Source organism: Canis lupus, chromosome 32 (assembly GCF_003254725.2).
Source record: "Canis lupus dingo isolate Sandy chromosome 32, ASM325472v2, whole genome shotgun sequence".
Classification (NCBI taxonomy): Eukaryota; Metazoa; Chordata; class Mammalia; order Carnivora; family Canidae; genus Canis; species Canis lupus.
In genome coordinates, this window is record NC_064274.1 from 29,018,652 (window position 1) to 29,030,628 (window position 11,977).

General features: G+C 39.1%; 1 protein-coding gene and 1 long non-coding RNA gene across 16 annotated transcripts in view; one reads left to right on the forward strand and one right to left on the reverse strand.

Annotated features, from left to right (window-relative positions):
• The window catches only part of LOC112671731 (uncharacterized), an 83,037-nt gene extending 76,372 nt beyond the window's left edge, over positions 1 to 6,665 (reverse strand). For 13 of the 14 annotated variants that reach the window (XR_007407823.1, XR_004811358.2, XR_004811357.2 and 10 more), the window contains exons 1-2: positions 6,380 to 6,665; positions 4,513 to 4,581 (exon numbers count right to left, since the gene is read on the reverse strand). This is a non-coding gene — a long non-coding RNA (uncharacterized LOC112671731). The remainder of the gene's footprint in view (positions 1 to 4,512; positions 4,582 to 6,379) is intronic. The other variant, XR_004811352.2, reaches the window with a different exon arrangement.
• Positions 6,651 to 11,285, forward strand: RPL34 (ribosomal protein L34). 2 transcript variants are annotated; one of them, XM_025465868.3, is made up of 5 exons: positions 6,651 to 6,725; positions 8,263 to 8,336; positions 8,420 to 8,519; positions 8,819 to 8,922; positions 11,158 to 11,285. In XM_025465868.3, exons 2-5 carry the CDS (start codon positions 8,272 to 8,274, stop codon positions 11,240 to 11,242), a joined length of 354 nt encoding a protein of 117 aa, XP_025321653.1. In that variant the 5' UTR covers positions 6,651 to 6,725; positions 8,263 to 8,271; the 3' UTR covers positions 11,243 to 11,285. The 2 variants fall into 2 exon arrangements, with proteins under 2 accessions (XP_025321653.1, XP_035565551.1); XM_035709658.2 differs by having other exon boundaries at positions 6,707 to 6,863.
• Positions 11,286 to 11,977: the final 692 nt, after the last annotated feature.

An 11,977-nucleotide genomic window follows, 5' to 3' on the forward strand; every position in this document is an offset into this window, starting at 1 on the left:
AGGAATCTGTTTGAGATTCTCTTCTCTCCCTCTTCCTTTGCCCCTTCTCCTGCTCATGCTCACTTTCTCTCTCTCTAAAATAAAGAAATAAATCTTTAAAAAAAAATTTAAAGTGAAGACACACCAAAGCAAGGTCACCAAAATCATGACATATTTGAAATGCTTACATTGAGGGGCATGTAGGTGGCTCAGTCAGTTAAGTATCTGCCTTCAGTTCTGATCATGATCCCAGGCTCCTGGGATGGAGTCCCACATAGGCTCCTTGCTCAGTGGAGAGTCTGCTTCTCCCTCTGCCTCAACCCCCACTTGTGCTCTCTCTATCAGTATCTCAAATAAATCAATAAAATCTTAAAAAAAAGTTTACATTGAACCAGTTAAAGTTTTTAATACACAAAATACAATGTAATATAATCCATTTCTTCACATCTAATCACAGGATTAATAGAATGAATTAATTCATGGAGTTCTACAGTGTGTGACACCCAGTAATGGGTCAAAGTGTACAAGTTCTGCGATGAAAGTCTTTCTATTTCTGTCCTGTATCTCAACGACCAATATAACTTCATCCAGAAATAATGTTGAAATTCTTAAGTTCAAGCTCTACATGAATAGAAAGCTCAAGTCCAAATGCTCCTTCTCACTATTTTTTGATAGTCTCCAATCTCATTCATTCACTTAAAAAAAATAGTTTTGAGTGCTTACTATGTTTCAGGTACCACCCTAGGTGTTGAAAGTATATCCATCAAAAAAATTTTTTTAAAGCTCAAAATTTCCCTACTCCAGCAGCCCCGGTGGCGCAGCAGTTTAGCGCCGCCTGCAGCCCAGGGCGTGATCCTGGAGACTCTGGATCAAGTCCCACGTCAGGCTCTCTGCATGGAGCCTGATTCTCTCTCTGCCTTTCTCTCTCTGTGTCTCTATGAATAAATAAATAAATAATCTTTAAAAAAAAAAAAGTTCCTTGGTGGGTAACTGTTTAAAAAAAAATTTCCCTACTCATGCAACATACATCTAATAGAGAAAAAGTATAATAAATACACACACAAATATATATATAATTTATATAATACATAAAATATAATCCCCAAATTACTATATATATATATATATATATATATATATATATATACATATATATATATATATATAAATGTTACAAAGTGGTAAGTGCAGGGAAAAAAAAACCCAGAACACAGGGGTGAGGGAGTTTAAGGGGGCCATGAAGGACAGAAATGAGTAATTTAAATGGGAGTTAGGATAGGGCTCACCAAAAAAGGGACCTTGAACAAAAAAGTAGAGAAAGTGAGAATAAGCCATGTAGATATCTGGGGGAAGAGCAGTCTATGCAGAAAAATAGCCAATGAAACAGGAACACCATGATGCCTTTGTACAAATGCCATTGCCCAATATTATTGGGTACATTAATTGATCTGAGGAAAAATTTTAAATTATCATCTTAATAGATATTTAATAGATTGTAATACTTAATAGTATCTTAACAGATATTGAGAAGGAAATTAACAAATTCAACATCCATTCTTGACATGGTTTGACAAAAAAAATAGTTAAATAGTAATCAATGGCTATTTTCTTTTTTTTTTTTTAAGATTTATTCATGAGAGACACAGAAAGAGAGACAGAGACACAGGCAGAGGGAGAAGCAGGCTCCCCACAGGAAGCCAATTCTGGACTCAATTGCAGATCCCAAGATCATGTCCTGAGCCGAAGACAGACATTCAACTGCTGAGCCACCTAGGTGTCCCTCAGTGGCTATTTTCTTAACGTAACACTTAGTAGATGCTTTCCTGCTAATGTCAAGATCAAAACAAAAATGCCTATATCTACACTACTATTTAATATTGTGTTTGAAGTATCAACCAATGGAACTGGACAAGAGATAGAACTAGAAAGGAAGAAGGAATATGCCTAGATAATATACCTGGAAACCACCCAAAAATTAATTAAAAAAATTAAATACCAATAATATGAGAATTTAGTAAGGCAGCATGATATAAATTAATAAACAAAAATCACAGTCTTCAATAAAAAGAAAATAGTTAAATGGAGTAATGGAAAAGAGGATGCCATTTACATTAGCAATGAAACAATTAAAATACCTACAAATGTTTACATTGAGAAATATCTAAAACCTATATGAATAAAACTTTAAAAATAGAGATGAATAAATTGAGAGATATCCCATGTTCTTGGATACAATGACTCAACATCGTAAGGAAGTCAATGAATATATAACTATATAAATATGGAAAAATACAAATGCTAACCAAGTTTTTGCTTGGAGCTAAATAAGTGATTCTAAAATTTGCATGTGAGTTGATATGCGAATTTAAAATTATTTTTAATGATACAGGTAAAATATCTTGAAATCTACACAAAGCAATCAGGCACATGAGAAAACAACAAAAGCCATGAGAAATATCAGACAAAAGAAAGCCATCTGTGGGGAATTCAGATAATAGAGTTATCAGTCATAAAACATTAAAATAATTATGCTCAATATATTTAAGCACTCAAGGTAATAGAAGTCAAGATTGAAAAATTCAGCATATAATAAGAAGCATAAAAAGAGAATTGAAGGGAAAATTAGAACTAAAAAATATAATAACTGAAATTAAAAAGTTATTCGATACGTTTAATAGTGTATTAAATATACTGAAGAGAGAATTAATGAAGTAGAAGATGGGCTGAAAGAAAATAAAGTGAATTGTTGAAAAACAAAACAACAGTAAATACTAAAGAGAGGGTGGGAAACTGTGGTGGCTTTAAAATATAATCCTAAAATTACTGACACTATCCATCAAGAGGTGAAGATATTAAGTCCACTGCCTTTGAACTTAGGTTGGTTTGTGATATTTTATGAACTGAAAAAGGAGATGTAAGGGTGCTTGAGTGGCTCAGTCAGTTAAACATCTGACTCTTGATTTCAGCTGAGGTCATGATCTCAGGGTGGTGAGATCAAGCCCCGAGTTGGGCTCTGTGCTCAGCAGGGAGTCTGCTTGAGATTCTTTCCCTTTCCGTCTCCCTCTGCTCCCCATTCTTTCTCTCTCTCTCTCTCTCTCTCTCTCTATCTCTCAAATAAATAAATACATCTTTAATAAAATAAAATAGGGAATATATATTTGGTCTTGTTCTGACACATAACTCCTAAAACCCTTAGAATTTTCTAAATGATAAGAACTGGAAATTCGTTTGTTGTATTAACACAGTGATGTTTGGACTTCATCTAAAGCTAGGGGCTGGTTGCCCAAAGAACCAACCATGTAAATACAGAATTGGTTAGGGAATCATAATACTTCCATGTGCCACTGTGCCAGGCTTAAATTCCATGGGAACAAAAGATCCTTTTTTGGGGACCTTGCCCTATGTATGTCTTCATCTAGTTGCTGATTTGTACCCTTTAATATCTCTTGTAATAAATTGGTAATCTAGTGAGAAAATGGATTTCCCTGAGGTCTATGAGCCACTCTAGCAAATTAATCCCTCCCCAAGGAGGGAGTCATGGGAACGTCTGCTTTACAGCCAGTTGGTCAGAAGCAGAGGTAACAACCTGGACTCAGGAGTGCCATCTGAAGTGAAAAGCAATTTGTGGAACCGTTCTTAACCTGTGGGATCTGATGCTATCTCCAGGTAGACACTATCGGAATTGAGTTGAATTGTAGGACATCTGGCTGGTGTCAGAGACTTGATTGGTGGTGTAGGGAAACTCCTTCCTCTCTCCATCTCTCCCATGCTGGAATTAGTGACCAGAACCTTGAGCTTGTGACAGCTTTGACTAATAGAATATGATGCAAGTGATGTTATGTGCCTTTTCACGGCTAAGTCGTAAAAGGCCATGCAACTTCTAGAGATACAGTGATAAGAATACAGTGTGTAGCTGGAGTACCAGGAGGAAAGAGAATGGGGCAGAAGCAATGTTTGAACAGATAATGGCTGAGAATTTCTTAAAATTCATGGAAGATACTAAGATACAGATATAAAAGACCCTACAAACCTCACAGAATAAAGAAAAGCTTACCTAAGCACATCATAGTAAAACCAATCAAAACCAAACCCAAAGAGAAAATGTTCCCAAAAATAGCCAGGAAAAAAAAAACAAAAAACAAATTACTTTTAAAGAAGAAAAAATAAGAATAATTTGACTTCTCAACGGGTCACAGAAACCAAAAAACAGACCAATATTTTCAAAGAACTGAAAGGAAAAAACCCACCAAACTTGAATTCTTATTTAGTATAGCAGAAACTGTTGGTGCCCTGCACCATATTCCTTCAGCCCACTTCTAATTTTGGTTTTATTTGTGGTCAACTGATTAGTAACCTAAATTACATCTTCAAAATTCCTTTTGCCACATAATATAGCATAATTACGAGAATATCACCATGGGACAGAAGTCACTGGGGCCATCCTAGAATTCTTAGCCTTCTGCCCACCACACATACTCTATGACCCACAAATTCCATTTCTAGGGTTATAGTCAACTGAAATGTATACATTACCTTCACCAAAATATTTGTACTGTAGAAGCAGCTGTTTATGATAGCCCGAACTTGGAAACTACCCAACACCTTTCAACAGAAGAATAGTTGTATGTTTACTCAGTGGAATTCTACATAACAGTGAGAATTTAAAAAATATATAGATGAATTTTATAAACATAAGATTGAACAATAGAAGCCAGATACAAAGAATACTGTTCATTTCTAGAAAAAACAAAAATTGGTAAAACTTATCTATGGGGTAGAAGTCAGAATGGTCATGATCCTTGGAAAATGGAGAAAAGAATGGAAGTATACAGAGAGGCTGATAATATTTGCAGTGCTGATAATATTGTCTTGATCTAGGCCTGTTCAATTTGTGAAAATTTATCAAATATTAAATTATACTTCACTCAGTTCACATTATGAAACATTCTAGAACTGGGTAAAGTATAATCAGGGAAAACTAGGATAGTGAGACCACTGTTCTTTTCTCTTGGGGTAGAGCAGGGCATGGAAAGATTAGTAAATAATACTAAAGTGGTTTCCCATCAGATTTCCCATCTCCTGTCACTGTACTCATCTGTCCAGCCCAGTCTCTCTAGAGAGACGATATATTTCAAGTAAATGCATTCATTTGTTCACTCATTCAAAAACCACGTTACTCTCTGCCTGATGCCTGGTACAGGGATGAAAGAATTCCATAAGGACAAAAAAGTCAAGGACTGGGAAGGAGGAAAGTAACTTATGACTGGGTCAGGGGAGAAACAGCTATTTGAGAGTCCACAATGGGAAGGCTACAACCAGAGCCTTCCATTTGCTGTGAGGACAAAGATATGAGGCATGATGTAATTAACAAGACTTGCCATCCAAGACAGATCTCTAATACGATCAGGGCATCTGCCCTCAGTCATTTTGCCTCCTTTCTTACCTCAACAGTCAAGCTGGGAAAACCAAAAGGGAACTTGAATGGATACAAGGATGCTCTACTCAAATTCCCTCATCTGGGCCAATGCAGAGGCTCACAGCTGCTTCCGTCACTAGACATTGCTTGCAGCTTCAAGAAACTGCCTCACCCATGGTCAGAGGGCATCCAGGCTCAGGACTGACAGATGTGGGAGTGCAAAAGCCTGGCTCCCTCTGCCGTTTGGGACAACTATGAAGAGCCGTCCTAACTCCAGAGCTCTTTATTGGAACAGCTGAGGCATCAGCTGTGGATTTCCACTCCTACCTTCCTCATTTCCTTAGGGGTGTATTTTTTAAGGGCATTCCCCAACACACAGGCATGCAACTCCCTCTCTCATGTTTGCAGGGAGCCTAACCTAAGATAAAAATTTAAAGGCCCTTTGTAGCATTTTTTCCTAAGGGCGCAAAGTGCTCTTTACTTTTTTGGAGGTCATGATACTCTTTGACAATATAATGAAAGCTAAGGACTCTTATCTCAAAATACATATATATACACATATATACATATATATATACATACACACACACACACAAGCACTTAATGTAAACTTTTACATGCTATTTTAGAGGGTTCCCCTCTCTTCCTCCTCATTTTTAAGGCTCAGCTCAAACTTTATTACCCATGTGAAATGTGAAGTTCTGTACATAATCATAAGATTAGCCACCATTTATTGAGCACTTACTTTGGACAAGACCCCATGCTAAGTGCTTTAATTTTATTGTGCCTTTGATCATGGCATAACTCATTTAAAGCTTTGTCCACTGTAACACAGTTAATAATTAGCAGATACTGGATTTAAATTGTTAAGCTTGTGCTTTGAGTGAATGACGAGCAAAAGGAAGGGGAAGTTACAGAGTTAACTCCTCGAAGGTCATCTAACAACAAGTGTCAGAACTGGGATTTAAACCCACGACTACCTACCAAGCTGGTGCTCTTTAGGTTAGAAGGGAAAAAATTGACTTTGTCCCACTCCCGCTCTTCGGAGCTCCCTCTATTCTTTGCATTTGTTTCTACAACGACTCCCAAGGGCTTCGCGCGGTGCTGCCGTGGATCGCTCACGCGCATCCAGGCCCGCAGGCAGGGGCGGCACTTCAGCTGCCGTACAACGTGGCGGCGCCAGGCATCCCCGCCCATGGAAAGGAGCTGGGTGGCGTCCGTACAACATGGCGGTGCTGGGTCTGACGTAATTTCCGGTCCGACGCAGTCACAGTTAACCTTTAAACTTGCAAGCGCTTCCTTTTTCCTCTTCCGGGGACGGCGTCCATAGGTATGGCTGCTCTTTCCTTTTCCCCGTCGCTCCTTGGTCTGCAATCGGCCGCCATCCGGGGAGGTGGGGGAGCCAGGATCTGCGCAGCGCAGCCCTTGGAGCTGGCCTGGGAATAAGAGTTCAGGAGGGAAGCTGGTGGTGAGCAGGCCCCTGGCTTTTTAGCTGCAGGCGGCCACCGACCCGGACCCCCCCTTCCCGGGCCGGGAATAGCCGGAGCTCATCCCTCGGGCTTGGCCGCCTTCAGAGGCGTGTTTGGAGACGTACGAGTTGTGGTTCGGCTCGTTGAGACCCTGCGGAATCGCAGAACGGTTCCCTCTCTTAGGCCCACCTTTTAGCATTGCTCTCGTGGACGTTCTCAGGCTGTGCGAGGGCGGACGACCGGCATGTTCGGGTCGTTTCAAGATCTTTTCTTTTCCAAGGCCAATAGCGAGGAAGATAAAAGTGTTAATAAGGGAGTATTCTGTCTTGGTTTTGAAGCTGTGAGCGGAATGGTGGCTCCTTGGAGCTCTCGCGTTGGCCTTCGGCGTCGATTTTGGTGTCTTGACGGTTCTGTTTTAGAGTAACGTTAGGAAGGAGCTGACCTCAAATGCCGGCTAGTTCCTTTTCCATCGTGTGTGACGGAGCGATCCCGACGTCAGGGATACAGCGGGTCTTGTTGACGGTTTCATGTTCATGTTCATCCAGTTTGCTAAGTGATACTATTCAGTATGTATTCCAGCTGATACAAAACAAAACAAAACCAGATGCCATGATTCACACTTTTTTTTTTTTTTAAGATTTTATTTATTTATTCATGAGAGACAACAGAGAGAGAGAGAGAGGCAGAGACACAGGCAGAGGGAGAAGCAGGCTCCATGCAGGGAGCCCCTTGCGGGACTCGATCCCGGGGCCTCCAGGATCACGCCCCGGGCTGAAGGCGGCGCTAAACCGCTGAGCCACCCAGGGATCCCCTAATTCACACTTTGATACTAAAATAAGTATTAGTTGGCTCTTGACTTGTCCCGCATGCCACTTTGGGGCAAGACACTGAGCCCTGAGCATCTTTTGTGTGACTGGCACTGCAATAGGTTGAGCAGGTTAGTTTCTGTCGTTTAATCCTAATGACAGCCCTGTGAACTCAGTAAAAACTTTTAGAGACCCGGAAGCAAGCTAGCTCTTTGTGCAGTAGATTCAGGTGGATGCCATAAGTTGAGGATTGAACTTAGTGTTCCTTTAAAAACTCTTCTAAACGTGCCTGTAGCATTTTTCTGGACACCACTCCAGACAGAATCAGGCTTTTTTGACGGATAAGTCTGGCAAATTTTAACCAAGTGCCATCATTGATTACTGTCAGGAAAACAAACGTGGGCCTCCTAGCCTTCTTAACTAATCACTGTTAAGTATATCGTTTTAAAATAGTGGAATTCTCTTCATCAGATACTTTAAGGATTATTGTATAAAAAAGTATACGTATGGGATGTATGAATTATGTGATACTGTTTTTGTTGTAAGGTTTGAATTATTTCTACAATGCAGTTTTACTCCATTCTTATTCTAGGCGTTCAGAATGGTTCAGCGTTTGACATACCGTCGTAGGCTGTCCTACAATACAGCCTCTAACAAAACTAGGCTGTAAGTATTTCCAAAATTTAAAATACATATTGTTGTTTTACTCTGCAGAATGCTGAGCTCTTCCCTATTCTCTCACTTCCTAGGTCCCGAACTCCTGGCAATAGAATCGTTTACCTTTATACCAAGAAGGTTGGGAAAGCGCCAAAGTCTGCATGTGGCGTGTGTCCTGGCCGACTTCGAGGTGTAAGTTTATTCTTTTGCTGTGAATAACAAGAACTAGTGAGCGCTAATACGCTTGTAAGGGAATGAATGAGAGGTCACCACTAGGAAGATTGAGAAGTACTAAGCATCTATGATCCGAGTCTGTCAAGAACACAGACTTTTAAAGCCTATATGACAGATACGGTGAAATGCCTTTCAGATAAATCAGTAATAGCATTTCCTGTTGTGACCTTGTTTACTGTTTATACTTGTCACATATCTAACCCAGGACCGTTTCTTTGAAAGCATCACAAAATAATCTCAACATTGACTTTGTGCAGGTTCGTGCGGTGAGACCTAAAGTCCTTATGAGATTGTCTAAAACGAAAAAACATGTCAGCAGGGCCTATGGTGGTTCCATGTGTGCTAAGTGTGTTCGTGACAGGTAACTATAACTCTTTAATGGACTTTCTTAAATGTGTGTGTGCATGTGTCTGTTCCATTGTATGCTAATCATTGTTAGTCTGGTGAAATTTAAAAGAAAGTTGTACATTTTAGATGCCTTCCTTGATTAGGGATAGTTGGTGTTGTGCAGACTGATAAATGATACTGGTTCAAATTAATTCATTTAGGATTTGGGGGCATCCTTATGCTAGACGTAGAAATTAAAATGACCTTGGTTTTGTGGGAGAGGCAGGTAAACTATTAGTTACTGGTCCGGTAGATGGAGAATAGGAGATCTTAAAAGTGTGGGAACAAAATAACTACATGTAGTTGTAGTGTGGCTAGAACCACATTAAGATCTAAAAGCTGGTTGGGGAGGAGGGTTCTGGAAGATGAGAGTATTCCAGGTAGAGGACTGGGCGTTTTGGTTACGTGGAAGGATTGGTAGCGGCATAGGTAGGAGAGGAAGCAATGGAGTTTATAATGGTAACATTTATTGCCTGTTTTTTATGATAAACGTGTTACCTATCAGGGGAAGGGTTTTTCTGTTCTGTGAAGAAACCAACATTTGTTTAAATTCATATAGCCAGTAAGGGACAGCACTGGGATTCATTCTAGCTTTTATTGAGACCCTGGCTTTTTTATTAATCTCATTGCCTCTAAAGACTAAGTGGAAGGATTTGTGAGGTGGTTGGTCTTCACAAGTTAAGGAACTGGTTCAGAAAGTGGGTTTCCTCCAGTTTATTCAGCTAGTTCTATAAAGTGGTTGAGCTAGTTTCTAAACCAAATCTGGCACTAAACTTTGCAAGTTCACTCTGCCTTTCAGGAGTTGATTTGTAAGGGGATGGTAAGGCATGTTATAGTAATACAAATAAAGGTAAGTGTAACTTGCATGAAATAAAAGAAATCTGAACTATGAAGTTAGAGGAGAACAACTTTCAAGGTAGCTGGGACTCTGCAATGGGTATTTGAGGTAGTATCTGAATGTTTAGGTTTAAATGTTGGTCAAGAGGTTGATTGAAAAAAAAAAAAAGAGGTTGATTGAAAGGGCATTGAGGCAAGGAATGAGAAATGAGATTGTAACAGCGTGTTGGAGATGAAGGGTCATGAGTTAGGTCTAAGCTAGAGGAGTTTGGCTTCTTACCAGTGTTTGGTTTGTTAAACATAATCATTGGTGCATTTATTAAAAATACAATTTTCAAGCCTACTTAGAGATTTGGATGTAGACCTGCTGGTAGTCCTTAGGTTAGTATTAGCTGTGAGTCTGAGAGGAGTATTGTCTTTGAGTAAGTTTAGGAAATTTTTAAGGGTCCTGAATAAGAGTGGCATTAGTTGTGTTTCTTTTTTCTTTTTCTTTTTTTTTTTTTTTAAGAGAGGGAGAGGCAGAGACACAGGCAGAAGGAGAAGCAGGCTCCATGCAGGGAGCCTGATGTGGGATTCGATCCTGGGACTCCGGGATCACGCCCTGGGCTGAAGGCAGGTGCTAAACCGCTGAGCCACCCAGGGATCCCATTAGTTGTGTTTCTGTAATGTAATTACATTGAGAAGATTTGAAGGAGTCCAAAATCCCAGGGATTTTAGGCTGGGTCATTAGATAGATAACCAGGGATGCCAGTAAAGAGCATAGGTGGGACAGGTTTTTGTGGCAGTTAAATGAGTACTTTCTCTCTAGAGGTAACTTTGCTTTTAACAAATGGTAGTGAGCACCTGTTGCTTGTCGGGTCCTATGCACTGTAATAATAGTGTTTAATAAAATACACTTCCAAAAAAAAAAAATAAAAAAAAAATAAAATAAAATAAAATACACTTCCTCTCTAAAGGGATGTTTAAAACACAAATTATAACTCCTTCCAAGTTGAATCTTCACAAAAGTCTTGTAAAGTGGGTATGAACTTAACTGCTGTACCTTAGGACAGAGAAGGTAACTTGCCCAAGATCACACAGCTAGTAAGTGGCACAGTTGGCCCCAGACAGGCTGTAGAACCTTTACACTTGAGAAAGTACCTCTTGCTGGTATCTTTTAACCCATGTGGTTCCGCACCTGTAATTCCTTCTTGACTCAGAAGAAGGGGGCAGTTGCAATTAGCATAGAATTGAGGGATTATCCTGCTTTTAAATTCCAGTGTAGGAGGGAGACCTTCAGCTGAATGGGTCTGGCCATTTAATTTTAGTTCCTGCGTGTTTAGTCTCTGCTGGGTTTCATCCAGTATTCATTTAACTTTTTTTTTTTTTCTAGGATCAAGCGTGCTTTCCTTATTGAGGAGCAGAAAATCGTTGTGAAAGTGTTGAAGGCACAAGCACAGAGTCAGAAAGCTAAATAAAAAAATGAGGATTTTTTTGAGTAATAAAAATCAAAAAGCTTGATCTGTTATTGCTATTGTAATTTGTTAGTATACATGTTTGGTTTCTGTGTGGTGTCTGGGGATTTCATGATTTTTAGTTGATTACTTTTTCTGAAAGACAGGAATTGGAAGTCAGTGATAAATATTTTTGATGACAGCTCTTGAAGACTTGGGACGGTTTGAGAAAAGTGGCCCTTATATCCAGACGTTCCTTTTAATTCCAATTAATCATTTCCATTGAATCTCCTTCAGTACTAACATCGATAGGACAGAAATCACAGTGTTCAATGAGTTATTTAGAATGGAATCTTTTTTACATCATATTTAAACCCTCCCATTTCCTTAGTTGACTTCATTTCAAAATGGTCTATTTGAAGAACTCAACTCCATATTCAGCAAATAGCAAGCTCCCCTTATATATAAAACTTCATGTCATGCATCTAGTGAAATTCAAATTCTGATTGATGTTGAATTTATAATCAGAAAATTAAAATAATGGGCCTTAATTATATTTATTCTTGAGAGCTATGTAATATTGTTTCTAATGACTCTTAGTAATATAGAAGTATGTAAAGATAGTAATAATAGCTCATTCTTACAGTTCTTAGACTGTACCAAGTATTTTCTAATACTCTACATACATAATTTCATTTAAATTGGCTTCCAAGACCATTTTTTCAGATCACGTCAAACTTATTTTGGATTTCAAAGGAG